This window comes from Sitophilus oryzae, unplaced genomic scaffold (genome assembly GCF_002938485.1).
Source record: "Sitophilus oryzae breed Bouriz unplaced genomic scaffold, Soryzae_2.0 scaffold_1436_pilon_pilon, whole genome shotgun sequence".
Taxonomy (NCBI): domain Eukaryota; kingdom Metazoa; phylum Arthropoda; class Insecta; order Coleoptera; family Curculionidae; genus Sitophilus; species Sitophilus oryzae.
The window spans coordinates 5,159,063-5,181,520 of NW_022146100.1; the positions used below are offsets into that span (position 1 = coordinate 5,159,063).

At 32.4% G+C, this 22,458-nt stretch overlaps 2 protein-coding genes across 2 annotated transcripts in view; both read left to right on the forward strand.

Annotated features, from left to right (window-relative positions):
• Positions 1–88: 88 nt before the first annotated feature.
• LOC115876528 (BLOC-1-related complex subunit 5) lies at positions 89–2,682 on the forward strand. Its single transcript, XM_030892340.1, has 4 exons — positions 89–449; positions 686–896; positions 955–1,102; positions 1,159–2,682. Exons 1-4 carry the CDS (start codon positions 221–223, stop codon positions 1,372–1,374), a joined length of 804 nt encoding a protein of 267 aa, XP_030748200.1. The 5' UTR covers positions 89–220; the 3' UTR covers positions 1,375–2,682.
• A 5,134-nt stretch (positions 2,683–7,816) lies between these two features.
• The window catches only part of LOC115876529 (outer dense fiber protein 3-like), an 81,099-nt gene continuing 66,457 nt past the window's right edge, over positions 7,817–22,458 (forward strand). The window contains exons 1-2 of the mRNA XM_030892341.1: positions 7,817–7,984; positions 8,042–8,257. Coding sequence (XP_030748201.1) covers positions 7,966–7,984; positions 8,042–8,257 — 235 coding nt within the window. The 5' untranslated portion in view covers positions 7,817–7,965. The remainder of the gene's footprint in view (positions 7,985–8,041; positions 8,258–22,458) is intronic.

The following is a 22,458-nucleotide window of genomic DNA, read 5'->3' on the forward strand; positions in this document are numbered from 1 at the left end:
TCTACTCCTGTCTACTCCATATGGAGTGTACTACTCCATAAAGTCTACTCGTCTACTCTGCCTGGCGACCACAATGACCACAATCACTGACAGTCAGCTAATGTCTGTGGCTAATGTAAACTGTGATGTAAACACCATAAACACATATTACATTTGTACGGATTTGTACCTTTTCTTTATAAATGCGTTATAAATAATACACTAATTTTAAAATATTACAATGGGTTCAGAACACTCTAGTCAATTGTCTCGAGAAGAGCTTCGAAAAAGAGATCAGGTTAAATCAAACCTTAGGAGGCAACATACCATAGCCAATCCTGGTACAAATATCAGCTCTGATCAACCTACCGATGGAGCTGATAATGGGAGGTGTATCTCTCCAGGGCCTAGTGTTTGTAGTGATACAGATTTACCATATATTAGTTACACTGTCAATAGACCTATTGGTGGTAAGTGAAGGTGCCAATTATTGTATATGTTACGGATAAAATGGATAATTGGCTAGTTTTCAAACTAGCCCGCTATTTTGCAAACAACCAATACAACCACCACCGCAAACTAACACCTAACCAACAAAATAACAGCGCTATTTGCAAAATAGCTGGCTAGTTTGAAAACTAGCCAAGTATCCATTTTAGCCATAACGTATATAATAACACTTGAATTAATACATTTCAAATTTTAGATTCCCCAAAATTAGCTAATAAGCAACTGCTAAAGAGCAAGTCCGTACCTAAAAGACCTCAATCCTCCAAACCAATAAAAAGTAAAAATGCTCACAATATCGTTATAGTCAGAGGAGCTGAAAGTAATACCAACAGTATAGAGAAAGATCCAGATGTACTACGATTACAGTGTATACCAATGTTTTTACCTATTATGAGAGCAACTTTAAGGTATAATTGTTAGTAGATTTGTTTCTATTTATATGATTTTACTTTATTATCTTACTAGTTTGCCAGCTGCAAGGGACCCAGAAGTTTTAGAACGTTTGGATCCTACTCCTTTTAGAAACCTTTGTCTGCAGTACCAACATCACTTGACTTCAGCTGCTAATTTAGTTGCTACAGATCAGAATCAATTAACACAGAAAATTAGAGAAGTATTTGTCAACTTTTATGTTAGTCTCAAGAAAAACATTAATTTCCAATTTTTCAGGTTGATGCTGATATAACAAAACTGGTTACTTCTGCCACAGAAAGGCAAAAGAAATTTGCAAAATATGCAGACAAATTATCTAAAGTTCAAGAACTGTCTCATCAGTTGAATAGGTGCCATATGGTACTGAATCAGACTTTGGAAAGTATGGAAACTTTGAACAATTACCTAGATATTGAAGATAGGCTAGAACCTTTTGTGTGGACAACTGGATGAGATTAATGGAACCTTTTTATTTAATATTTAAGAGTTATTTTTATAATATTTATATTGAATGATCATTACTAAAGTCGTTCTTTTTTTAATTTTTTTTTTGTTTTCATCATCATTTAAGAATAGATTTTATTGTGATATTTTCTTACATAAGGTCGTATTTATTTGTTGTATATTTTTCATTTATAAAAATACCTGGGAAAACACTAGGTTTTCATTTGATGTAGTTATACATAGTAACAAAAAATAGATAAGTTAATCTCTTAAAATTATTTTAAGACATTAACTTATTTAAGACATTATTCCGTTTTTAAAGATAGAATGTTTATTTAAATAACAAACTATTATTTATTTATTTATATATGAGAAGTATATTACATGACATATTCTTTGATTTTAAAAATGTATCACACATGTTTTCACACATCACATGTATGTTCACACATGTTCTAATAGTTTTATAAATGTTTTATCTGTAAAACTAACCATGGCTAACTTGAAAACCAATAAATATTTGAACATTGGTGTATATTATGTCCAATTTCAATAAAACTGTTAAAAACAAAGGGAACTTGTGATATATTTTTGAAATTGTGAAAAAAATTGCTAATATACAGGGTATTCCATTTAAAAAAGATTATTCCAATAATTATTGACATTTAAACAGCCCTTGACATTGTTAATATGCAAAAAAATTGACTAAAAATTCTACAATTTAATTTTGTAATGATATTTTTATCTCCAAAAATTTAAATTACAGCCTGGTTATATAATGACAAAATACCCTGCTGGTCATCCAATTTATGTGGTCTGGATTTTAATGACTGTGACAGAGAATAATATAAATGACCGGTTGACAGACAGAGAGACAAATTTGATCGGCAAATGCCGACAAATGAAAACGCGCCCTTAGTTGTACCATCCAGTACATTGAAATTAGAAAATATTCTTTTTTTAAAAGCGGCAAGGAAAAAAATCTATCAGTAACAGATAGAGTTCGAATTAGCAGTAAGTATCCGAATGGCCCCGATATTCAAAACAAAGACAAAGTCAAGAAAAAATAAGGTGATTGTGGTTAATTTTCGAAGTATGTATTAGATATTAATCATTATATGTTATACCTACCGTATGATCGAAAAAAAATGTCCAGATGGCTTGGAATTTTTATGACATTCTCCATATAATTCTATATATAAATAAAATGACAACGAGCTTCATTTCATAGCCACCACTGACGCCGTTTTTTTCGATCATATTGTATTATCTTAATGAATAATAATGTTATATAAATATAAATAGAATATTGCGTAATTGTTATTGTCTTATTTTTTAAAATGTTCACAGTGTTGAAAAATATTCAAGTGAGTTTTTCTTTTGAACAAATGAAAAATTACTGAAAATTAGGGTATCGCGTTGGTGGGAATTGATGATTTTAGCACTGCATATTCTGAAACTTCTAAATTTGATATTTTTAGTTAGATTTCCGTATGTTATGTCGAAACATCGTTTTTGGCTGATTTTCTGATTCTGAAATGAAGTTTCGGAATGGCATACAGTAAAAATACCAAATTTGGAAAGTTTCTGTTTGATAATTTTTGAACATTTTGTATAAATATTTTTAAAACATATTTGTTGCTTATGTATATTTGTTACATGTGCAACATATGATATTGTTTAGTGATGGGCTTATTCGAATGAAAAATAACCTGTTATTCGGTTATTAAAATAACCTGTGTAATTCGGTTTTCATTTCAAAGTATTCGAATGAAAAATAACCTGAAAGCTGAACCGTACGAACTACGAACAAGTCTCGTCGTCGCTCGTCGTCGATCCGTCGGGTGTCGGGTGAACAGAACATCGGGTTAATCGGGTAAGGTAAGGAATAAAAGACGTTTAAAATTCAATTTATGAAGGAAGTTTCGATGCCATCACTTGAATAAAAAACGAATTTTAAAATTTACGAGTAGGTAGTGGCAACGGCAACTGTTATTTATTATTTATTTGTAATTACTGTTTAGAGGCTATTGATATTGATAATGATATTATAATAGATTTAATATGAATTAATAATAATACCTAATTTTGCCTAAAATATTTACTAAATTAACTAAATTTACTAAATTAACTTGTTGTTAAATCGAAAAAGTACGACAACCACCGGATTAACAACTGAATACTGAAACTGAATCGCCAAACCGGAATCCGGCTAAGCCAACCTAAACCTAACGAAAAATGAAACTGAAAGGGGAGCCCGAATTTATTCGAATGATTATTCAAATAATCATTCGGTTATTAGTATTATTCAAATGCTAATAATCCGGTTATCAAAATTGTTCGGTTATGCCCATCACTGATATTGTTATCGCTGTTATATATGCTGTAACAATGGGTTATAATATTACCAACTTTACAACAGTATTATTTTAGTAAAGTTGAATAAATATGACTTCTGATTAATTTAAAATATGCCTATCAAAATATTATTATAATAATAAATGTCTTTGTTGATTTTAAAAGGAAATAATGATAAGCTTTTTCTTTAAACTTCTAAAAAATTTTATTTTTTGATAGGAACATTTCAAATTAATTCAAAAAGTCATATTTATTCAATATTACTAAAGTAATATGTTGGCAATATTATAATTGCTGTAACAATGGGTGGTATTAATAAAGACTCGCATATGCTTATACTACAAATTTAAGAAGTAGATATTTTAAATTGTATTAATTAAATTTAAGAAGATGCTAATGCTACTAGTACTTGATGATAAGGATAAGTATTTTCTAATGTTTACTTCAAAGTATCAGGATATCCTTAAAAAGTATTAATAACAACCAGTAGATACTTTTACAAATAAGTATCTCCTAGAAAAATTATAAGTTTATGGTTCCTCATACTTTTTTTTAATTTTATTATAATTTAGTGGTTATTTGATAGCATATCAAGTAGCAGTTAGTTTTTGGCAATCTTTAAAATGTTTTTCCGGATCCGAGCGCAAAAAGTTTTTAAACCGCGTCGCGAAAATCCTTCTAAACGCGACTTTATACAATTATATCGATTTACTAGTGAAAATGTAGAATGGATTGCACATCATTTTCTGGGGGAAAGTGAAGAAAGACGAGGAGGTGCTTTAGACCCAGAACAAAGATGAAGACGTTTTTAAGACATATTTCCGATCCTGGTGAGTTTCTACAATATTTATCAAAAGTTTAAAATTATAATATAAGCGATGAATTAGGTTTCCAGATAAGCGTGGCTGAAGATATTGGTATTAGTCAACAAGTCAACCTACGGTATCCAACACTGTCAAATTTGTAAAGTAAAGTCTTATTGAATCTAAGACACGTGGGGTAGGGATATTAAATTATCACAATTGACTTTACTTATATTTTAATTTTAATACGATTAAGTGAAAATGATAGCTATTATAATAAAATATGACTTACTTTGAAACTCTTCCTATAACAACTACAATGCATAATTTTCCCTCTGGGTGATTGAGGGTGTTTTTCCTTTATCAAGGATAATTACGTGTTCTTTCACAAAATTTGCAACAAATTCTAATTCCGAATTTGGTTTTTCTTGCACACTGGAATCGTCACTACTCTCGGAGTCCAACATTTTCAGATGCAGAAAGACGTTTATTTGCTCGTTTGTTAAAAATTCTTGAAATGTTTACTTGTCATGTATTGATAGAAAACTAGATATAAACTACATGATTTTTTTCTTATCAGTTCTTTAAAAAATGGAACCCAAATAACTTTGCGATTTTAGTAGATACCGACTAGGATTAAGCACATACTTATTAGTATTAGCATTTAGTTATTAATATAAATATCAGCATTTACTTCTAGCATCTGCTGATACTTAAAAATAAATGCTAGTGCTAATAGTAGGTACCTACTACAAAAGCATATACTGGTTTTTATTAATACCACCCATTATCATGTTGCCTACAGGTATAATTTTAATGTGGTAACACATAGCAACAATATGTTTCGAAAATGTCAGAGAGAAACTAATAACTAAAGTGAGAGGGCTTGTGGAATAGGACATTTCATAGACAAGTTTATTTTGTCACCGTGCATCCCAGCCGCGCATAGCGTTTAGGCGGTCAAAAAAGGAAGTTTTCAACTTTGCAAGTTAAACATTTGACAGGATTAATTAGATTGTCAGTAGCTTTTTCTATTTCTTAGCTCTAGAAGGAGATAACGAAAATCTGTTGATAAACGGAGCAAGACGGAGTAATAAATTGTTTTTAACTGAATAGTGCCTGTTCTTTTAGCTTGTCAGAAGAGAAGATTATTGTCATTATTGATTATTTCAGATTCCACGATTATTCGGCATTTTTGTAATTTTTGTTTTGTGGTTGAGACCCAGACAAAACGTTTCCTTTACAGGTAAGTTTTATCTCGGTAATTATTTTAACATACCTAATAGTAATAGTGAGTGCACATAATAATCGTACATTGCTAATTTATTTTTTTTAATTTAAAACATCACATTCTTTTCTGATACCTATGGAACGACTAGGTATTATACCTGGTATTATTTCCAGTAATACAAATTATTTTCTTTAACTGCTAGGTTCTTGTTATAGAATAAAGACTATCAAAAACATTGAATACCTACGGGATACCTACTGATACTCTGTGCGAGCTCCCAACCGTGCTTCCCTGCTCACTCCCAATCAAGTTAGATAAAAAAGATACTGAAGATTGCAGCCTTGAGTTGGAGTATGGCAAGGAGTATGGAGTTAAATAAATTATTATGTTCCTACACAGTATTTTATTTATAGGTTTTAATGCTTTAAAGTCTAATAATAAATTTTCGTTGTCAACAAAATAGTCTAAAAAAACTACGAAGGTTTCTTATTATAAACTTGAAAGATTAAGATTCGGTTCAAATATACAAATTTTAAATTTTTGGCTCCAGTATATAGGTATGAATGCAACCTACTATATCGATAATGCGCTCATAGTTTGAGTTAGACGCCAAAGGCCGCGCCACTAACACAGTCTTCAAAAATTAACGTTGATCGGTCTCTCTCACTTTAGTTATTAGTGTTCTCTCTGCGAAAACATCTATAAAATGTCACATAAAGATACATTAAAGATCTCAAAAGAAATGTGTCCAAAATATTGCTTTAATATTAAATTTGGTGATATTGAATATCATAGAATCTATATGTGATCATAGTGTGATATTGAAATCCGGGACATAAGGTATCGCATACATATCACTTGGGCATCAACACGATATCTTAACCAACATCACGGTTATTAAAAAGGTTCTATATTAAGACACGGTTGTTTGTAACTTTGACCAATAGAAGAAAAGCTGTCCGCTACGTCATGGGTATGCTAACAACGTAAAAGAGCAACGAACAATGAGAGATAGATGGGCAGTGTCATGAAGAGGACAGAGAGCGACTTATGTGGATCATTAAATGTATATTTGTTTAATTATTAATACTGGGATTATTATTGAAAATAGGCTACATATTAAATACTTTTGTTCGTAGATGGAGCTAAAAGCTAAGTAGGGGTTCCATATAAAAAAATACAAATGCGCTTTATACAAGTGCTGGTAGATCTCGATAAAAGAAACATACTTTCTCTTTACCGTTTTTCAAATAAGTTCAAAAAAATAACCGAGTTATTTCAAAATAACCGAGTTGTTATTCAAGTTTTAAAATTAAAAAAAATATATTTATTTAAAAAAAATTGAAAGCCGCCGGATTTGGCTAAAACATGTTGAATTTTAGAGATATTATCTTCAACATTATTATAATATTAAAAAATACCCGTTTCATTAAGTTGGAAATGGTGCTTGCTGTAAAAATATTCGTGTGTTTTGAGGATCAAGTTTATCTTTTCTTTGGTAAAGTCGAATCCATTGTTTTCTAACTTCTGTTATTTTTTGGAAGCGTGAAAAATCTTATAACACCTTTTTTACTTTCTCCCGATTCCTTTTGCAAGTAGCGATACTGCAAATTTATAGTACGTCTATCCGTTCTGTAGCTACGGTGCATCCGTAAGGGGGGAAACGATTATCTCTCGATGTTTCTTGTAAAAAAATTAGACGACGCGTCCCATCAATAAAAATTCGACAGATTTGCAAGTAGTCAATGAAATGAGGGGGAGGACTGTTTTGCGGTGACATACTCGTCAAGTACGTGGACTCTCTGCCGCTTCTATTTAGCTAGGGATTTATAAAATATATTGCTGTTTATTTAAATGTTTTTTGTCCGCATTCCTTTGATAGACACAGATCCAGTAGACGCACTTTAACTTATTAGGAATTCTCCGCCCCTGATAGCTACTCGTATAATAAAAATCAATATTATTTTTCAAAATCCTGTTCTGTTACATCAGATTAACCACCCTGTATCACATGCTTACTCTATAGGAACCTTTTTGTATTGAACAAAAGGTAACTCGCAGGTAATTCAATAAAAAAAAAACGAAAAAATTGTCATGTGTCATCAATTTCCTCGAAAGTTTTCGTAAGAAGACTCCATTATATTTCTTTTCATTTCATTCTACCATTTTGTACAATTATTCTTTTAATCTTTAAAAACATCACTAAAAATGCCACGTGTACATATAGGTAAAATTATATTTTTCTACAATTTTTAAATATATATTTGAAAATATACATTTTTAGGTCCCGGTCCTGGGAAATATATGCTCCCGCCTGTGGTTGGGTACGAGCATCATGATTTTACCAAGCATAGGAATCCTCAGTATTCTATGGGACTAAAATTGGGATCGACCAGCAAGGCTATGGGTCCGGGACCAAAATATCCTATAGAAAAAATGACGAGGTATGGGAAAGCTAGCCCACCTGCATATTCCATAAAATCGAGACAAAGAACCATAAGTAAATTAACAATAATAATTAATTTTTTATCAACATAATATGTGAGGAGCAGATTTTCTAGATGCATTTTGTCCATTTTTTCGAATTTTGGCAAACAAAGAAAAACTGGTACGCTTTTTGCAAAACTTATCGAAAAATAGTATACTTAAAAAATGGCTAAAAAGTCATAAAAATAGTACATCTACATATGAAAAATCTAATTTTGATGATATCTGAAAAAATTGAAAAAAACTATTGACTGTTCTTTAGACGTGAAATTTCTCTTTATTTTTCTGCTAGCACGCGGTCCGTATCCTTAAATATATCGTCCCAAGTCATAGTTCCATTCATTATTTTAAGTAGTGTATTATTCAAAAAATAGCTAAAATTGTATTACAAAAAAAATCACTCTTCATCTGGCAAAGACAAACAAACAGCAGTATGTCCACACCACGCAAGGACATACTTCTGTTTGTTCGTCTACCGCCAACTTCACATACAGCCAAGACGTAGAAAGTCTATGGTATTTTCGCCATTTAATTCGAATGGGATAAAATGAATTTAGAACGTCGTTTCTGACATAACATTGTAACTCTGTATATGTAGTTTGCAATGCCACCTTTAGTTGAAAATATTAAAAAATGGACAAAAAAAAATGCACACACACACACACCTATACACGTATGACCATATTTGTGACAACCGTGCAGTAAAGACATTTGTGGTAGCATCTCTATTTTTGTACGAAATGATACGAACTCGCTGTCCACGACCTAAAAATATAATTTATATGTCTATACACTCCACCGTAAGAAAGTTATTGGCATTTATTAATTGTGGAAACCTGTTCCACAAATATTATAATTTTAGAATGTGTATTTGTGCTACCACAAATACCTTGCACCATAAAAGTGTGTAATATAGATACCACAAATATACAAATTTCAACTTCCTGTGAAAAGGACTCCACAACTATTGTCGAATGTGAGTAATTATCAATTAACCTTTTAATATAAAATTTTTAGTAATTTCCGTGTAGCTACGCTGATTCAGAATTAGTGTTTGTGGATGCTACATATTGCTATTTGAAATCAATATTTTCGTTCAAGCAGCTGTATTATATTATCACATATTTACCGAAAAAAATCGTAACGTACCATACGATCGAAAAGAAAAACGGTGTCAAAGACGGCTGGGGAATGATAATCAATAATTATTATTATGAGCGAGGTCAAGCCCTAGATCTCCATTTACTTGGCCCGTACTATTCTCTATTTTTTCATGGCGCTTACTGCCAATTGACTTTAAGAACGTTGTTATTTATTTCTATATTAGTAAAAATTATTTTTTAATAATGTAATTTAAAATTCGAGAAAAAATACTTTTTTGGAAGTAGATTTGTGAGTCTGGAAACATTCAATCATTTTTTAGATGTTAGAAAATTAGTATTAATTTTTGATAAGTTTTATGTCAATTTTTAGAAACTGGCGTCTAGAGATTGACCTCGCCGAAACTAGCAACTATTATCATTCCCCAGGCGTCTATGACGCCGTTTCTTTTTCGATCAAACGGTATTTCTAACCCACTGTTCACAAATATTTAGCCAATACAACTAACGATATAAAAAAAACTTTCACTCAGTGTAAGTAGGGTTTCCAATTATTTAAAATCCCGGAATAAGAACCTATAATCTCGGAATCGCGGGGATCAGAATGAGAAATTTAATCTAAAGAAATATTTAATAAAAATGCAGCTGCATAATATATCAAAAAGAAAATGAGGAAAGAGCTTTATTAAAATAGAATAAACAAAGTAATTTTCCATATGTAGTTAGTAAAAAAAATAAAATTCTTGTTGCAAAAATAATATAGCAAACACGGAAATATAACACTTAGATATTGACGTTCGGCTTACAACGCTTTCAGATGGAGCGGACCGTCCGCGCGTATGTTTTTTCAAGATAGCTCATCCGGACGGAACATATGCGATCCATGTGAAATTATGTTCATTTAAATTCATGGAACTGGTGGACGGTCCGCGCGGACGTTCCGCTCCATCTGAAAGCCCTGTAATGGACCTCGCGGACGGTACGCGCGGACGCTTCGCTCTATCTGAAAACGCTGTAACAGCGCTTTCAGGACTCAGCGCGACCGTACGCGCGAAGCGTCCGCACGGATATTTTTTCAAGATAAGATAGCCGTCGACGATCTCATCCAGACGGAGCATACGCGCGACCCATGTAAAACTGTTCATTTGAACTAGTGGAACACGCGGACGGTACGCGCGGACGCTCCGCTCCATCTAAAAGCGCTGTTAGTATAAATAAAATATGATATTTGAAAGACTAACTCGAATCATTTTAGATTGGGCATTAAAATTTTTCGACATTTTCGGAATCCTGGGATTTAATATCGGTATTTCGGGGATAAATATGCACCGGGCACCCGGTTTGGTAACCCTAAGCGACCGACGGGATTTTCCTCTCGGTATATTTTAATATGTTATGGTAATAATATATAACTAATATACAGTATGTCTCCGGATTGTCTTTACAAGAGGAAAAACATATTTATTATTAATATTTTGAGAAAAATGCATTCTTAATAAAAATTTTTGCTTGTTCTAAAATGGTTAATCCCGTTTGAAAATGATAAACATGAAAATATAGTTGATTTTTTCTAAGCCCTAAAAATGAAACCGAGTTTTTATGGTAATATAATTTAGATTTCATTCTTTGATAGATGGGTATTATTAATTTTGGTTAATGACATATATTTTGCTATTGTTAAGGTATCACATTTTCCGATAACCATTATCATCCTTTCCGTAGCATTCAACTAAATAAATTTTGTGTTTCTTTATCATTTTAAAACGCAAAAAATATGACGTTAATTAAAATTCTATCAATAACAACAAAGAACGAAAACCATAGAAACGCGTTTTGATTTTTAAGACTTTCAAAAAATTCAACCATATTTTCAGTTTTTTTTAATTTTCTCTAAAACGGTATGGAAATTTGGAAAAGTATAAACGGGATTAACCATTTTAGAACAAGCAAAAATTTTTATGACGAATGCGTTTTTCTCAAAATATCAATAATAAAAAGTTTCTCCTCTTGTAAAGACAATCCGGGACCTACTGTATAATTAACCTTTTAATAATATATTATGATATAAGGGTGTTCCTCAATGAGATTTAGAGGCGACTCTTGAGTTAATTTTCCGCCAAAACGATTCTAGGAACCTTGTCCACTCTGTATCTCAGTTATCAAGTTGATAGGTTTAGGAACTAGTTTCCTGTGAAGTTTTTTTTTCTTAAAATTAACCAATAATTTTCCTCGTGAACCCAACTATTTCATTAAGAAACACCCTATATATATTTTTATTAAATATTCTAGGATATATTATGTAGTTTTTTTGGCGCATTTATATTTATATAAAGGAGTACCTGAAAGACAAGATAAAACCGATCAAAATTGAATTGTTTTAAATGGAGAAACTCATAGCAGATATTGATTCTAAAAAAAAATTTTCATTTGATTCTAATCAAATTTTTTTGTAATTTTTCATTTAATGTATCATACACTGATTCAATTACTTTTGAATTATTTATGTTTGAAAATTATATTTTTTTAGTATTTTTTAGATTTGTCTATACCATTAATTAACAGCCAAACCAGGTTGTGTCTATGTTCTTATATCATTATTTAAAAGTCTTTCATAAGGCACATGAACTGCGTTTCAAAATCTGAAAATGTCAATTTTCAAATGTAATTAATTAAAAACAGTAAAATTATTCATAATATTAAGTTAAATGAATAATACTTATTTTTAATTAAAATCATAATATATCAAAATACGGGGTGCTCCATTTAAAAATGCATTTGTGTTTGTCCATGCGCAGCTAAATGATTGAAAATCTACCTTATACAGGATGGCTCCTCTCATACGCCGCGGAAGCTCCAAGGAGAACGGTAGTTTATATCGAAATGACATTTTGGCATCAAAGTTATGTTTTTTCTAACGGAACACCCTATATATTAATTGTTTTCTGGATTCTAGCAAATAAAAAATAAATGTGAGTTTCATTAAAGAATCTAAGGATTTTGACATATTTCACATTTTTTTTTCTAACGGAACACCCTATATATTAATTGATTTTTGGATTCTAGCAAATAAAAAATAAATGTGAGTTTTATTAAAGAATCTAAGGATTTTCACATATTTCACATTTTTTGAAAACGAAGAATTTTAAATTTCGATAACAGCTACCTAAATTTTAGTTGATCTTGTATAGCCTGATATTTTTTACAGTAACTATTGTATGTTAAACCAAATTGAAATTTGACTCGAAAAGTTATACAGTGAAACCAAATTAATATGGAACATTAGCCACTTTTAAAAGCAAGTTACTCCTTTATTTTAAAAGGAACATCCAGCATATTTTCCCGGTGTTCAGTTGGGAATTTGTATATCTTCAAAATATTATTAAGGTTGCCAACCCCTTAGACAAAGATATTCTTAGATATTTTATTTTTTATGATTTTACGTCGGTAAATCTTTATTATTTGAAGAAATCTAGGGTGGCTGTGTGATACTACCTTTTGTAAATTTAACAAAAATTAAAGATTGTAGAGTAAAATACTCAACGGTAATAAAAAGATACACGTTTAAAACATATTTTAATTATGACAGAATTAAAACTAGACATAAACCTATAATTATGTGACAAAAATGAAATCAAATGCTCAAAATGCTTCCTTTCCTGTTTGCATACTACTAACTGCATAAAATAATTGTCTTTTCAAAAGGATCTTTTCATTTAAAAAGGCATATGTGGAGTTCTGCCTAGAAGAGCAGCTACAATGATTTCTCTCATGTTGTCGACAATAGTTGGTCGAGTTTTGTAAGCACTGTCTTTAACATATCCCCATAAAAAAACCAGACTTGATAAAATCAGAAACATTTAAGTATTATATTAATTGGTGAATGCACACTGCAAATACAACCTAACTTAACAACACCAACTAATAGAATGATATCAATTCTTTCTGATGTAGGATAAGTTTGCATTTTCGGCAAATTTCTGAGAAATTTTTTTGTTTTAACTGACACAAAATGATAACTAGTTGTTAAAGTTTGATTAATTAGACAGCTATGTTGAAGTAACGTCAGACATATCAGAGCCACCTAGATTTTATCTAGGTGGCTATTTTACACCTAAATAATAAAGATCTACTTAGATCAAATCATGTAAATGAAAATATCTAGGAAAATCTTTGTTTGAGGGGTAGGCAACCTTAATAGTATTTTGAAGAGACATGAATTCTCCATTGAATATCTGAATAATACATTGGGTGTTCCATTTAAAATAAAAGAGTAACATTCTTTTAAAGGTGACCAGTGTTCAATATTAATTTTCACTCACCCTGTATAACTTTTTGGATCAAGTTTTAATTTGATTTAAAGTACAATAGTTAATTTAACTATATATTAGGCTATACCAGGTAAATTCCAATTTAGGTAGCTTTTATTGTAATTTAAAAATTGTTCTTTATTTCTAGAAAATGTTAAATAAGTAAAACACCTTACATTTTAGTCATATATTTCTCTTATAGAACTCACCTTTATTTTTTTCCCAGAATCCGAAAATCGATTAATATATAGGGTACATACATATATAATACATTACAAAAAATACAACTTTGATATGTAACTTTTTTTGGGGACACCCTGTAGAAGTCTCTATATTTTTAAAAAGTGCTCTGAATTAAACTACATATGCTCACAAAATTTCATTTCAATACAAACTGTCGTTCTCCTTAGAGCCTCCGCGGCGTATGAGAGGCGCCACCCTGTACATTCTCAAATATTTCTTAAAAATTTGGAACGCAACAGAAAACATAAAAGAATAGAAATTAAATATGGTGTGTATTCTGAATCGGTACATTTCGGGAATGTACGCATCTAAACGCCGGATTTACCACAAATATGAGTGTGTATAAAAATGTAGATGGCGCTGCGATACAGGGAACTTTAGGTTACCACAATTCTGAAAGTGTGTGATACCAATAAATATTATGATTTGTGGAAACTTACACACGTAATTTTTCGGATCTAGCCGACCAGACTAATTTTGACCCGAGGATATCGAATTTGCTATCAGAAAATTGTGGTATACGCGTGTATGTATACCATAATTGAGACGTATGTCACAAATACTACTACTGCACACACAAGGTGTCACAAATATGGTCACACATACACACATTTAGTAAGTCTGCCCCTCGTACTTTATACGGGGCGACCCAGGCTTCCGAAAAAGCTCTATATTAGGTTTTTAGTCTGTGATTTTTATTTTAATTTTTTTACGTAATGTTGTGGCAATGATTAGGTTAGCACATTTGGAAAATGTTTTTGTCAACATACAGGGTGATTTAAACAAATTTCCAAACTAAAGTTGTATATTTTTTAATGGAATGCTGTATATCCCTTTAACTCAGTGCATTAAATGTCCATTCCAAATAATATACAGGGTGGTCCGAATTGTATTCCGGATACTTCGGCAGCATATTTTGCAGATAAAAATAGGTAAAAAAGTTCGCATAAATGTATGTCCTAAAATGCTTAGTTTCGGAGATACAGGGTGTAGAAATTTTATTTTTATTTCGATTTTTTCCAAATAATTTCTGAAGTAACGTCAATATTTAGATGAAAATTGGTGTCTGGAAGTTTTTTGACATGAGAAATTTGATTTTGATGTCAATATGACTCCGACTGGTAGAGGGCGCCACCTACATGTGTTTTAACTGTTTTGCAGCGTAATAACTTTTTGTCCGTACCTGTATATAACTACCGAGGGAAAAAATATATATCACTGTGATTTTTTACGTAAAAAATATCTGTTTGCAAAAATTGCTACAAGCAACCGTTCTCAAGATATTTAGAATTGAAATAGTCAATACATGCCATCATGGCCGAAAAATAAACACGTGAAGTAGATAGTTATTTCATTGAAATAGTAAATTTGGGAAATTTTAATTTTTTTAGAATAATCATATTTTTTCTGCAAAAAAAATGATGATAAAACAGTTTTTGTTGAACTTTTGGTACAAAAATATTTCAAATTGATTGTTGTATCTTTTGCGCTGGTTATGGTACTAATTAAACTTCTCTTCTAGTGGACTGTATTATTTATTTGGGTATTACAAACTAACACTATTTACACTGATTTTATAAATATAAGGTAATTCGTCACCGTGTGCTTTTATCGTCTACCAAGAACCTATCAAGAATGACTTATGTCAAAAAATGTGTACAGTGGTGTACTCAACTAAATTATTAAATGTGATCAGTGGCGTGACAGATAAACATAATACAAAATCCAACATACCGCCCGCCTTGAACTATCTTAGATAGTTAAACAAAAAAAGGAAAACAATGAACATTAAGTTAAACAATGAACATTAAGAAAAACATGATTTAAAAAACATATATGGTGTGATAATAAGCACGAAATAAACATTCAGGTTAATATAATGTCATTATGCGGTCACAGCGCTCTTCCATCCTCTTCCACTGGTAGGACACAAACTTTTGTCACTGATCTCTTCACCTCACCAGACGATGTGCGCACCGTCACAACGCGCACAACACCATCAGACCCTGGATGAAGCAATGCTATTCTCCCCAACCTCCATCTGAGAGGGGGAAGGTTGTCCTCTTTCAGTAGAACCAGAGATCCAATGCTCAGTTGATGATTTTGGTTGATTCTCCACTTGCCCCGTTCTTGGAGTGTGGAAATATATTCTTTGACCATCTGGTCCAGAAATGTTGGAGCACCTGGGCAAACTGCTGATACTTTGATAATCTATTTGTTGGTGTGTCCCGTAAGTCACTCTCGGGTAGGGAAGAAAGGGGGACCAATTAGGAAGTGTCCAGGAGTCAGTGCGGAAAAATCGCAAGGATCATTTGACAAAGGATGAATAGGTCGTGAGTTCATACATGCTTCTATCTGACAAGTGATTGTAGAAAAATCTTCGAACGTTAAATTTAAATTACCTAGAACTCGTTTAATATGATATTTAGCAGTACGGACTGCAGCTTCCCACAACCCACCAAAGTGAGGCGATCGTGCAGGAATAAAATGCCACTGTACAAATTCAGAAGTTAAGTAATCTGTATATGAGGTATGAACAGGTCTTGATTTAATAAAGTTAAAAAATTCTTGTAAGTTATTTTGAGCACCGACGAAATTTGTGCCGTTGTCGCTATAGATATTGGTAGGTTTTCCACGTCTGGATATAAAACGCTTTAAACAGTTTAAAAAACATTCGCTGCTGAGGTCACTTACCAATTCTAAATGACAAGCTTTTGTTGAAAAACATATAAATATGCATAAGTAACCCTTGACTGTTCGATTACCGCGGTATTTATGTAGTTTTATGTTAAATGGACCCGCATAATCCACTCCACAATTCTGAAAAGGTCTTGATGGCGTAACTCGGTGTATAGGCAAGTTACCCATTATAGGTGTTACATTGTTGGCCTTTTGTTTAAAACAAACAATACATGTTCTTAGTATGCCTTTAATAGTGTTTTTTGCTGATAAAGGCCAATACCTCGTTCTGATAGTAGCTAATAGGGTTTGAGTTCCTGCATGAAGCATTTTATAATGTTCATGTCTGATAATAAGCTTAGTAAAATGATGTTTACCCGGAAGGATTATCGGATGTCTTTGTTCATAGATAATATCTTTGGCATGTTTTAATCTTCCTCCTACTCGGATAATATTGTTGTTATCTAAGAATGGGTTTAAGCTTAGTAGTTTGCTTTGTTTGGGAATACATCTGCCATTCTGTAATGCATGTAGTTCTGCTGCAAAACATTCTTGCTGCACAAGTTTTAATAAGAACCATAAACTATTCTGTAGCTCAGCAACAGTTAGTTCTCCGGTTTGCTTGATAGTTGTTTTTGATATATTATGTTTAAATCGGAAAATGTATGCTGTGACTCTTTGGAGTTTCATAAGTGATGAAAATCTTGTTAATAAAGTGGTGTCTAACTGCTTGCTAAAACATACTATTGATGACTTTTTCTTATCAGGAATTTCTTCTGTGGCGAGTTGAGTGTGTGTTGAAGGCCATGTATCGAAATTCTCTCTCAACCACTTTGGTCCATACCACCATAGTTCTGAATGACTCAGTTCGTACGGTGTTGCACCACGGGATATAATATCTGCTGGGTTACACTCTGTTGACACATGATTCCATACACCTTTAGTATTTTCTGTGATTTCTTGTATTTCTCTAATACGGTTTGCTACAAACACTTGCAAGTTACAAGGTTCCAATTCTAACCAAGCTAAAACTATTGATGAATCTGTCCAATAGTAGATTTTATCAATATGTACCGATAAACAATTTAAAACAGACTGCATTAATCTTGATAATATTAATGCACCACAAAGTTCAAGCCTAGGTATTGTTTGCGTTTTTATTGGTGCTACCTTTGATTTTGCTGAAATAAGATTAATGGTATGTTGACCTGTTTGATTGGTTGATCGAATATAAATTGTTGCTCCGTATATTTTTTCACTAGCATCGCTGAACCCATGTAGCTCAATCTTAACTGGATTGCTGCAAATTGTTTGTCTGTGAATTTTGATATTAGTGATTTCGCATAGTTGTGTGCTATAGTGAGACCATTCTTGATTCAGTGTTGCAGGAATTTCATCATCCCATGATAAGGATAATAACCACAGTTGCTGTAAAAAACTCTTTGCTCTTGCTGTAACTGGTCCTATCAATCCCATAGGGTCATAAATTTTCGATACCATTGATAGAATAGTTCGCTTAGTGATCCGATTGTTCGTATTTGTTTGATTGAATGAATATTGTAAGGTATCTGAGGTGGCATCCCAGATTATACCTAAAGTTTTCTGAATTTTATCAGAGATTGTTTTTCTCACCTGTGCCATGTTCTTCAATAAGTGAGGAATGATTTGATTTCCACTTTGACAATGTGAATCCACCTGATTGTAAAATTTGTTCAAGTTCTTGTTTTGTCTGAGACAATTCCAGTAGGCTGTTTGATCCTGTAAGAACATCGTCGACATAAAAATCATTTTTAATGATATTACTGGCAGTTGGGTATTTAACTTCGTTTTCAATCCCAAGTTGGTGTAGTGATCGCACTGCCAGAAAAGGTGCAGAACCTGTTCCATATGTTACAGTATTGAGTTTATATGTTTGTATCTGATCTGACTTATTGTATCTCCACACAATGCACTGAAATTTTCTATGTTCTGGTTTGACATATACTTGTCTGTACATCTTGACTATGTCTGCAGTTAATACAAATTTATACTGTCGAAATCGTAAAACAATATCAAATAAATCTCTTTGGACTTTAGGTCCTACCATGAGAATATCATTGAGAGAAATACCATTAGATGTTATTGCCGATCCGTCAAATACTATTCTAAACTTATTGGTGTCTTTCTGTACAGCATGATGTGGAATAAAATTTAAGTTTTCATCATCTTCTTGGTCGATTAAGGACATGTGGCCTAAATCCTCATATTCTTTCATGAAATTATGATATTGCTCTTGAAATTCAGAGTTTGTCTTAAATCTTCCCTCAATTTGACTAAATCTCTTTAGTGCTATCTCTTTTGATTCACCTAGATCATGTTTTTTATGATTAAAAGGTAACTCTACAATAAAATGTCCTTTACAATTTCTTTCTGTGGTTTCAGAGAACAAATATTCGCAATACTGCTCTTCCTTTGTGTATGATGTGGTTCTTTCGGGATAATTTTCGATTTCCCAAAATTTCTGTAGTTGTGATTGAATTTCTTTGTTGATATCATTAGTTGCTAGATTACATATGATCTTATTTCCTTGCCTCTCTGGTATGGATCCTGCAACTATCCATCCTAGCTTCGTTTTCTGCCAGATAGGTGAGTTTGGTTTAGAATTAATCCTGCCTTCACAAAGAAGTTCATAAAATACTTCAGCGCCTAATAATAAATCAACTGTACTGGCTATGTTAAAGTTTTCATCTGCTAGTTGTATGTTGTTCGGAATTTCAAATCTAGATTTGCTAAAACTAACTGATGGAATATGATTTGTTATATTGTCTAGAACTAAAAATGATTGTTTAACAGAAAAATTATTGAATCGTGATTGTATAATTGCTGATACTCTATTTGTTATAAATGTGCTAATTTGGTTAATTCCAGAGACTGGTACGTTCACAGGTGTTCTCTGTAACTGTAGTTTATCTGCAAGTGATGAAGAAATAAAACATGATTGCGATCCTGAATCGAGTAACGCTCTGGCTTTATGATATTTACCAGCTGAATCCATGATGTCTACAATAGCAGTAGATAACAGAACCTCCCTGTCTCCTTTGTTTTCATAACCTGATATGGTTATCTGATTTTGTTGACTGGTATAACTTTCAATTCCTCTAGATGACCCTGATCTATTTTGAGTGTTGTGTTGGGAATTTGACCTGTTGGTATGATGATTGTGATCTGAACGATTGTTCGATGAACTACCTGATTGCAGTTGACGTTCAATATGTAACAGTGTGTTATGACGCCTTCCGCACTTTTTGCACGTTCCTGCTCTGCAATTTTCAAGACTATGATTCGATCTTAGACAGTTTAAACACAGATGTAGTGCCTTTATGTCGTTGATACGCGTGGACACAGGCTTTGATAAAAATGACTCACAGTTGTTAATAGTATGATTGCCTTTACAAAAAGTACATATGAGTTGATTGATGTTTGCCACCATTGCATGTCCTCCTGACTTTGTTGAAATGCGTGGCTTGTTGCCTTGTTTTGTGTCTATTTTGTCTAGCTTGCTCTCTAGCGTCTCTAATAGCTGACATCTATCTGAAAGAAAGCTCAAAAAATCATTCATATCAGGTAAATCTGTCTTTATGGTAAGACTATGCGATTCCCATTCGCGTTTTGTCGTTGCGTCTAGCTTAGCTGAAATTAAATGTATTAACAATGTACCCCATTGATCTGTCGGTTGTTTCAACGCTTTTAGAGCTCTCAAGTTCTTTCGAATATCATTCAGCATTCTTTTTAAACCTGTTACTGATTCCTTATCCAACGGACTTAATTCAAATAAAGATCGCACATGACTATGAATGATTAAACGCTTATTTTCAAAACGTTCCCTCAGAAGATTCCAAGCTACCATGTAATTTGAGGAGGTGACCTCAAGTGAATGAATTACATCTGCTGCTTCATCTTTTAAATATGATTTTAAATAGTAAAAACGCTGAATATCATTTAAAGTTTGATTACTATGAACTAAAGAATTAAACGTTTCATAAAATTGCCACCAATCCTCATAAGACCCTCCAAATTTGGGGAGTTCAATTGCAGGCAACTTTATGTTGTTTGAATTTTGAAATGATTGATCAGTAAGTAAATCAGAATTTGCAGTATTAGTGACATCAGCAGCATGAGTTGGAATTAAACTTTTCGCTTGAGATATAACGTTAAAATAAATGTCTTCAAATCTTACGCGCTCGTTTACTTGTATATCTGACTTGTCTGAAGTTTCAATATCAAATTGTACAGTGTCAAATAAATCCCCAAAGCTCTTCACCCCGCTTGATGCGTTCTGGAAGTTGAGATGCGCTGCTATCAGTATAGCTGATAACAAATTCTTTAAGACGCTCCAGTTGATTGAACAGGCTGGTACGCTTAGCTTTCAATTTCTTTAGTTCTGACATGATTGAAATGTCAAATGATTAATTTTGTATGATATGTTTATACGTATTGATATGATTAGGTTTTTATATTATGATTATTGTTTGTTATTGTTTTGATAGACTGATAACTAGAATTGAGAATGTTAAAGGAATGAGAATGTTAAGGAGAAATAAAGGAAGTGACTTACATGTATGTGCTTGCTTTTGGTTGGTTTATGTTGCTTGAGCTGCTTGGTAGAGTGCTTGAACTGATGTTGGTTGTTGGTGACGAACTTGATGTAATGCAGAAATGATGAATGATGATGAATGTGGTGAATGACTTTGATCGCTTCTTGATAATATGATGACTGATTGATGATATGCTTGATAATATATGGTAAATGGTCTGCTTGCGGACAAAATGATGAAATGGATATTTTTCAGTTTCTTGAATCTGCCGAATGCGCCGGAACCAAACTTGATATCTGTATATTCTTAAAAATGGTGACTGCGCAAGGCAATTAAGATGGCGAGAATATGTTGATATATGGCGAATGCGCCAGGTAAGGATACGATTTTCTTCGTGTATTGTGGGTAGAATACTTGCTAATGCGGCGTCGCACGGCTGCACGGCGTCGTCATTGATCTGATCCGGAAATAACTGGATTGATAACTGAATTGTACCTTGAAATCCGGCTCGTTTGGACCAAAAATTATGTTGTATCTTTTGCGCTGGTTATGGTACTAATTAAACTTCTCTTCTAGTGGACTGTATTATTTATTTGGGTATTACAAACTAACACTATTTACACTGATTTTATAAATATAAGGTAATTCGTCACCGTGTGCTTTTATCGTCTACCAAGAACCTATCAAGAATGACTTATGTCAAAAAATGTGTACAGTGGTGTACTCAACTAAATTATTAAATGTGATCAGTGGCGTGACAGATAAACATAATACAAAATCCAACATTGATGATCTCAGTCTAATAACTATTTAGTCATTCAGTCATATTTTAGTCAAAATTTATGTCAGTGGTGACAGGTATTGATAATTTCGATTCCAAATATTTCGAAAACCATTACTCGTAGCGATTTTCACCAAGAGACCTTTTTTACATAAAAAGCGTCGTAAATGTATATTTTTTTTACTCAGTAGTTTTATACAGGTACGGACGAAAAGTTATTACTCTTCAAACCAGTTAAAAAATATGTAGGTGGCGCCCTCCTCTAGTAGGAGTCATTTGACATAAAAATCAAATGTCTCACGTCAAAAAACTCCCAAACACCAATTTTAATCCAAATATTGACGTTGCTGCAGAAATTATCTGGAAAAAATCGAAATAAAAATGAAACTTCTACACCCTGTATCTCCGAAACTAAGCCTTTTTGGACATACATCTATACGAACACTTTTACTTATTTTTATCTGCAGAATATGCTGCCGAAGTTTCCGGAATACAGTTCGGACCACCCTGTATATCATAATGTCATAAAT

Excerpts from the sequence above, each read along its gene's own strand:
- LOC115876528 (XM_030892340.1), top strand. The coding sequence starts at position 221 with ATGGGTTCAGAACACTCTAGTCAATTGTCTCGAGAAGAGCTTCGAAAA. Across the intron at positions 897-954 it reads ATTATGAGAGCAACTTTAAG|TTTGCCAGCTGCAAGGGACC; the intron begins GTATAATTGTTA and ends TTATCTTACTAG. Across the intron at positions 1,103-1,158 it reads TAACACAGAAAATTAGAGAA|GTTGATGCTGATATAACAAA; the intron begins GTATTTGTCAAC and ends CCAATTTTTCAG.